The sequence below is a fragment of the Branchiostoma belcheri genome, unplaced genomic scaffold, assembly GCF_001625305.1.
Source record: "Branchiostoma belcheri isolate BF01 breed outbred unplaced genomic scaffold, Haploidv18h27 scaffold14, whole genome shotgun sequence".
Taxonomy (NCBI): domain Eukaryota; kingdom Metazoa; phylum Chordata; class Leptocardii; order Amphioxiformes; family Branchiostomatidae; genus Branchiostoma; species Branchiostoma belcheri.
Window position 1 is genome coordinate 4,304,260 of NW_017802824.1, and position 8,598 is coordinate 4,312,857.

General features: G+C 40.6%; 1 protein-coding gene across 1 annotated transcript in view; it reads right to left on the reverse strand.

The window, feature by feature from the left end:
• The window catches only part of LOC109464572 (hemicentin-1-like), a 64,280-nt gene extending 60,123 nt beyond the window's left edge, over window positions 1-4,157 (reverse strand). Inside the window, exon 1 of the mRNA XM_019761577.1 lies at window positions 4,103-4,157. Within this exon, the coding sequence (XP_019617136.1) occupies window positions 4,103-4,157 (55 nt within the window). The remainder of the gene's footprint in view (window positions 1-4,102) is intronic.
• Between the last annotated feature and the right edge of the window lie 4,441 nt (window positions 4,158-8,598).

Below are 8,598 nucleotides of genomic sequence, written 5' to 3' on the forward strand. Positions count from 1 at the left end.
TTTATATAGACGTTAATTTATGCGTGGGGACGTTTATAGCAGAAAGACTATCAGAAGACAGATGTCGTTGCCATGGGAGAAAATGGCGGTTTTGAATTTTAATGTTTTCGCCACCTGGCTCCTCCACGGGCTATTTAGTATTCTCAATAGATTCCATACGCACCCTGTTACACTCGGTGGACCTGAACCTGCCTGGAATGGAATCTAAATACCATAGGTCGCCGTATGATAAGCAACCATTACGATAAGGTGCACTCTATCATACATGTTCATGAAAAGGACGTACTTAGAGGCAGATCCTAGCATGATGAACTGTCTCTGTGCTGCCCCGTGTTGCAATGCCCCGATTTTCTATGATATGAAACGGCTCATCGAGGACAGGAAGTAGAGTCAGTTAAATGAAGCGTCTCAATGATGAATACAAATAGGTAATTGACATTATTTTTATGCGATTCGTGGGACTATCATCGAACCGTGAAGGATGCGCTAAGAACTGTGTTGAAGTTGCTACTGCGAAAATAGGGGAAGAATGGCGTAAATGGTGGCGTGATCTATTCGCACTCGTGTCAGAATGTTTTACTAGTCTACTAAAATGACACCACGGTAGGTAGGTAAAGCTTAGTTTTCACCAAATCGAAATGCCAAGAGACTGTAATTCAACATTTAAAGCTGCGTTACGGGGTAGAAGTGATCCATAATAAGCTGCGGCAGATGACTGTCTGGGGGTATAAGAGGCAATTTGTAGTAAATTTTCCGGCGAATGTTTTACATCTGCTGAACGGGTTGCTTACTTAGGCAAGTTCCCCTCATATTTATCTGAAGTTTTGCATGATATGATCCCGCGGTCGAAGTGTAATGCAACTAATCATTTCTACAGTTTAGTAACTGAAATCAGTTAAACTTATTTATTGTTTTAAGCACCAAAGGTTAAGTTTGGAGCACTGACTCTCTGGCTGCATGGTTGTATTTATCATCGTTTTCAGTCCCCAAATACTAACTCAACCTAATCATTACTCAAATGATAATATGCTTTAATACGTCAGATTGGCATATCTAACCTACTTGTAACTCATAACTTCAGCACTGTTACGACCTGGCAAATATGAACAAGAACGTTAGTAAGTTTGAGCCCAGAGGTTGCCACGTTTCATCAACGTAGCTCCTTAACGTTAACAAGACTTCTACGTACAAATGGTTCTCCTCAACAACACCAAAAAAAAACCCAAAGAAGTTGGGTGGCCAAGTTGTACACCAGATTGACAAATTGTTCAATTAGATGTGACTTGAACGAGTACGCATTTTCTTCCCAAGCTATTTGAAGAGGGGCTTCTCCCAGACAAGCAGTCGTTGATTACCTCCCAAGAACCGTAAATTAGACGGTTGTGAACTGTTGGTGTGATGTGAACAGGCTTAGATGGATTGGCTAATTACAGTCCATGCTGAAGTTAGTCGTTACCGGTAGTCATTGATGTGTGGTAGTTAAAGACACGCAGAGAGTTGAAAGTGAACTTCAGAGAGACTCGAGCCTGTGAGAGAGTCTAACAAGGTAGTAAATTCACCGTAGGATGTCTTGCAGCGTCAGTGGGGAGACGACTATAGAGTGAAAATAATTAGACCATTAGGAAAAGTTCTTCTTGTACGTTCGTATGTTTGGCATGCACTGGATAAAAGACATGACGAGAGCCTTTGTTCTTTAGGGAACGTATACATTTCGTCCGAACAGTGCCATTGGGCTATAACTCACGAAGAGTTAGCTACTAGTAAAACTAGCGAGCTACAGAAACTTATTTCTGAGTTTTATCACCGCTGTGCTTGCTGGTAAAACTTGCAGCTCTATGTATCTCACGTCGCAAATGATTCCAACAAGTCCATATCAATATTTAATATTGATTCATTCGGTAAATTAGAAGGCAGTCCACCCCCATTGTATATTAATTGATAAATTCTATATGAATAATGAATTAAAGTCAGCAGAACAAGGTATGGGCGTCACAAAGTTGCCCCATTGCCTCCAACACAGCAAAATGTCTAAATGATCCTGACAGTTTTAGCCTATTTGTTGTAACGTAATTACAAGGACGAGGAGGCAAAAGGCAATATGTAACTACGCATCTAGTTGATGATAACCAGAACCCACTGCTCAAATACCCTTAGGCGTTTCCGCATGCTACATTAGGTGTCTCAGCATACGGTTCACCCTGTGCTGTAACGACATGGTTAGAAGATGATACCAGGAGACTAGTTAAACAACGCTTCATTACTGAGTCATGCGCATCGATCCTAAAGACTGATCTTTACATGGCGTTCCAAACTGCTGTGACGGTGGATCGGGTTTCATGGACAATTGACGACTACAGCAGCGGAACGACGGCCAACACCAGGACAGGTAGGGTTTTCTGTCAGATGATCTCTGAAGGAATATAATCTGGTCTATAATCTTCTTGATATGGGGGTAATGGGACCACTTTCAAGGAGATTATCGGAATGTCTTCTCGGCTTTTCTCGCTAAATGACTACGTGGATCAGGAATTGACCCAGTTAATACACGACTTGGTCTGGTTCTCTCGCCATAATACTATATTAAAACCAACCAAAAACAGTTCACCATCAAATAAAGTAAAGAAACGTAAATTCCTAACAAGATAAATTCAGCTCTGCGATCTGCCTTCTGGCTGTGCGTTTGAAGTGCATGGCGGACGATATGAATGGTTCTATATTTTCAAAGGTATCCCTTTTTTGTTGCATTTTTATGCATTAACTTTAATATAATTGCAATACATTCCTCTGGTATTGCTCTACAATAGAAATGTTTTATTGCATCTTATGAGCCCCATTCCGGTGGTACAACCTCTCTATGGCCTCCACAAAAAGCATTTTTAATTTAAGAAGTGGTGTAGTCCGCCGGCTCTATTGCCGGTGGGAGCACTAGTGACCTGAGCTTTTTATTGTCTATTCGCTTGTAGCAAATAAATATTCTTTAATACTTAATTCAATCAATGGATAGATATAAGTTACTCTTTTAGGTCATGACCTGGCAACCGCAGAATGCATTATCTTACCACAGTTTTTTCTATTGCCCATTGTTGGGCCTACGAATCTGTCGAAATCCGTATTAAGCAGCTGTAAGTACTATAAGGAAGGTCTGCAGGGAGTTTGGTGAAGTGGACTGCACTTTTGGGACAAAAATGCCATTATAAGATTTACAAATAAGTCGCTGTATGTTCCTTGTGACCATGCTATGGTGACATAAGATAGACCCAGCGAGATATGACGTAACAAATTACATAAGTATGCTTATTTCCAAGAAATGTTGTAAGTTAGGTGTGCAAAATATGCTGCTGTTGCAAAAGATAAATCCTTTTCTTCACCTGTCTATCCCCTATGGCATTTACATTCGTCCCTACACAATGCTGTTTCTTTTCTCTAGTAATATTCTGTCACTTTCTATTGTTAAAATAGTTCTTCTCTCAACGAGATTTCCGTTGTGATGCCACCAAAGTATGCAGTGCATCACACGATGGGGTACTGTCTGTCCAATATATACACAACAAGCAAAATACGTTAGTTTGTTGTAATAATAAAGAAACTTCATCTACTAGAATTTCAAGTGCAAATTGTGTTCTACAGTATCTAAATGCTTGCTTCATGTACTTAGGTTATTTAAAATTGCCACCGAAATGTTCCTTGGCTTTATTCACCTTCCCAGCCGACAGAAAACTGCATTTCTATTAATACGTCCCAATTCATACACCGCAAAATGTCGGCTATTTTATACTCACTGCACACAGAAAAGAAATCAAACCCAACAATAACTATACCAAAAGAAGAATCAGCATTGCTTAATATTAATTTTACTGTTTATTGTTCTCATGTTCTTGCAATTAGCCCTCGGTCATGAATTTGCAATAAACTTTCTTAATTAGTTAGACATATGAAAAAACTAATCAACCAATCGCTTAACCAACGATGTTTACATGCCCATCTGTCGTCAGATATGATAGAATATATTATAGTATCTCAGACTCTATTTTTGAGCATACAGTTTATCGTCTAGAAACAGTTCTTCGGCGCAGTGAGCGCTTTGATCGAGCACGTGACTCACTTGACACAAAACAAATCATCTTTGCCAGACTGCACACAGACGGATATACAGACATGGTGGATGAGGGGCAAACACATTCAGATTCCGCCTGTGGCAATTAACAGACTAAAACCATCATTTTCCAACAGAAGACAGATACGCCATGATAAAGGCAATGATTTGTAGACACGTGTATTACCACCTCCCCGTATGAGACCATAACTCAGCATCATAGCATGAAACACAAGGTATGCTGATGAATGCTCGCACGTACACGAGCGCAGTCATGTGGTTATCTAACTATTGAGGCCATGTGTAATGGAGTCCAAGCTCACTGGGCGGTAGACTGTATCATTCCCTGACAGGACAATCTATCATTTCATTTGTAATAAATGGATTTTGTGAGGAACTCAAAGCAGCCAGCGGCATGGGCGCTGCTAAACATATTTACTCCTGCAGTGAGACCAGCAGACCCTAAAATCACCATTCATTCCTAGTCAATAGCCATTTACGAGAGATGCTCTTTGAATACCGACAGAAATAACAGCCAAATGGCCCTTGTGTAGGACCGGGGGTACATCTATAATCTCGTTTGATGTAAAAGCTTTCCGAACACCCAGTAAGCCAGCTGCCACTGGGTAAAATGTAGTAGGTCTTGGCAAGGGTCTAAAGAAGTCGCCAGTGCCAAGATGTTGACGACGATACCAGCTAATGTTAACGGTTTTTCCAACTCTGGTAAACTTTATAGATGGCATGTATGTATAGATGTCAAGGACTCTCAGTGTTTATCGCTATACGACATATAATGTATAAATTCCGGATTCTTCATTGGACAGATTCTTTGACTCGGTCGAGGAAATGCTACTTGCAACAATTTGAACATCACTGTAAGATGATTGCAGTTTATTTTCTTTTGTTTTTGTCTATCCCATTGATTTGGATATCATTAAGAATACTAGGAAACCTTTAATTTTGTAGCCCCTGTGCTGCCCTATGTAATAAAGGATACAAGTTGACAGCTTGAGGCCATTGGAGTGTCAATAGAAAATCCAATCGATTTTTATTGATTATTTTTAAAAAGTAGTCATCCCCACATTGAAAGAGAGGAAAACAGTTGTTCGGCTTTTCAAATATTCCCTTTTAGTTCTGTTATCAGTTGCCGCCGTGATACCATTAACACCAAGCCGGATATTCGCGTAGACGAAACGATCCGGAAAATGGCCAATTACCATCATGCATGACTTAACCAGATATAGCTGACCACGAAATTGAAGTATAAACAAAGATCCTCATTTAACACGGCGCAGCTACCCTTTTATCGTTCTATTAATCCCGTAGATTGCGGTTGGATCATTAGTTTAAATCACGAGAAGACGCTTTTGGCACAGGACTATATTGCTTGCTGCCTGGAAGTCTAAGCAACCACCGCCGGATAACTCCCAAAGCGTACAGTCTAACTGGCAAAAGTTCTGCGTCGTAAATACTATCCATATCACGTTTGGTTCACAGTGTAACGAAGCAAGACGGTGATACAGATTCCTGTCAGTACCAAGGGAAGCACAGTACCTAAAGGACAATTCAATCAATTTAAATCCAGCGCTTTTTCTGCGCTTCACATACCCCGTGTTGAGCAGAAGTGAAGTATAGGACTACTGAGGCTCGCCCGACTGTATAATGTTTCAGGATCACAATCGTTGTGGCTATCAAAGAAGATGACGGACTCACGGACCGTCGTATTCTATTACGGAGTATACTGTAATTCTATCACCCGTGCGACGCTTCTTCGGTGTAGCATAACGGCAAAGCTGTGAATATGTGGTCCTTAAAACCACGTCTAAACACCCTTTTTTATAATAAGACCACGTTCCGTCCCGCAAATGCAATAAATAGGGGCATAATAAGAAGGTATTTGGTAACATTTACATCGGATGCCATGAAAGTAAAACAGATGAGTCCATAGTTATTATTGGCCAGACCAATTTTGCATTCTAAATGCCCTAGCTAACGAACAGTAGGCAATATCAAGGTGATTTAGAACAGTCATTAACCTACTAGATATGTCTGCAATATAGATACATCTCTCACTAAATCGCACAGATGAAGGTGAATAGGTGATAAAGGTTGCTCACCAGCCAGGACGATGCATAGTATCCCAGTGATCTTGGCATACACAGCAACGGTCGGTTCGGCCATCTTCAAATCTGTCCTCCAGCTCCCGGAGCAGTGTTACACGGCTGTCTCCCTGTCTGCTACTGCCGAGATGCGTAATTCCTCAACATTACACATCAATGATCCTGCAAGAAAAGGGATAGGTAGGGCCCATCATTTTTGATTTGTCCTCTCACAAAAATCGATTGAAGTCAACTTTCGTTAGGCATGCGGTCTCGTCTTAATATTACCTGATGGACATCTAAACTGGGAATAAAAATAGCTCGTATCCCGAGGCAGCTGACAACAACTCAACCCCGTGCCGCACAGGGCGCCAAGGTCAGGCGGGCTAGAGGTACATACACACGGGCGCTAAAGCTCCACAGAGAAGCTTCCTAGTCATCCCATTGCCCTTGCCGTCTGGCACTAGATCCAGGTCTCACGGGCTGCGAAGAGGTGTTGTACCGTAACCCACACCGCATACCCCCTAATGAGGTCCAATATTGGCGGCTCACATTAAATGATTGGTATCATTTAGTATTCCACCGAGGATATCCTATGGAAGCTGGGGGAGAAATGAAAATTCTGCCCGTGGTAATTCAGCGACAAGTCATTACGGCGTGTTTTCAATCATGCGATAAAAAGACCGATGGAACCAATGGGGTGAGAACATACCCCCCGAGGCAAGGCTCATGAAAGGAACACAGCTTATCATGTACTAGCACAATAACTTTTACTAGCGATGGAAAGGATTGCTGCTTCAATTAAATAAAGTATTCGCATGCTGTTACATGCAAAAAATCTTAATTAACAACCTAAAAAATATATTAGGTAGCTGAGAATAGCTGTGGCTCCGTGGTTGGTAGATTACCGTTATCGGTTAAGTGCAGGTTGCACAATTCTATTTCCGGCGTAACCCTTTTCTTCTGAAGGCTTGACAGTGTTTACAGCACTTTCTCTCCATATATTCATTGTGAAAAGTTTCATGTAATATAGCAACTTTGAATGTACAGAGTGAATCCAGAGCCACTATTTAATTGATCAGACGGCCTAACCATGTCACACCAACTATCAAAATGAAGAAAAAAGCTTTGAAAAGAAATGTCGAGTTCATTACTTTAATCCTGTGCCATTTTTTTGTACGGCATGGACTTCACCATGTAACTAGGAAGTAGGGCATGACGCACATTGGTCGAACAACTTGGAATCTGTACTATAAGTTTACTTGAGGTAGTACTTTTGAACCATTTAAGTTATTGCAAAGAAGAGAAGTTCCCGACGTGATGATGGCTTTAGAATCCTCGACTGACGTCAATGGGCTTGCCTTTGGTGAGGCTCGTTCCTGTAACGATTGGCAGATGAAAGAGACGGCATTCAGCTTTTTTCTTGATGCAAGCAAGTCTTTCGGTCAGCATCGGTCATATCCTATTCAACTTCATTCCATATTGAGTGTAACATTAGTGTTGTGAGGACTCATTGACAGACAGGACTAAAGGTAGGCTATGATTTTAAAGTAGCCCAGTTCACCAGGACGTGGAATAGCATGTTCTGTAGCAATCAGCAACATGCAACCTTTGCTATGAAGTTGTTGGACACAGACCTCACAAGGACTGTGAACTGCTCTATGTCGTATGATATGGTTTATCTACAATTATTTTTACACTGTGCGGTGCTGAATGAGTGTAACGGACACGAATGGATGTTGCATTGCTCCTGCAAATTACGGCTTTAGAAAAGTCAATTATGCCACGTATACTAACAGCTATTCAGGGCCTTGTACTTATATATATTTACAATAACAAACGGTGAATGACCTAATGAGAAAAAAACAAAGAACACGATACTCCCAGTTTGAGCTGTGGGTTCCGGATAAGATTGATGAAAAACTGCACTATACGTATTCTACAGTTTATTACATTAGTAATGTATTGGTATCAATAAAGTAAAACAGTCATAAACATGGGAATTTATTGCACTTGAGGTAAGAAAATAAAACCGTAAACAAATGTTTTACATTATCGTTGTCATAATGTTTGACTTCACAAACACGTGAGTTAGTGACAAACTATTATTACACCAATAAAACAATACCACATACAGTGAGGTATAGATATACACCCCACAGGAGACCGTAGCAATGAACAAACAATTATCATATAAGTAACTTAGAAGGCCTGATAAATAGCAAATGAACTTACACACATACCGGGAATGTTTCATCATCGTTATTATTGTCATGTTTTATAAGTTTTTTTTTTTTTTTGCTTTGAGGTGTAGAATGAAATTTGCCACTAGCATATACAGCAGGACGCTGTTTATTAGATTGTAATTCATGGAATTTATGTTAGGATATGGAGTTACAAGCCGTA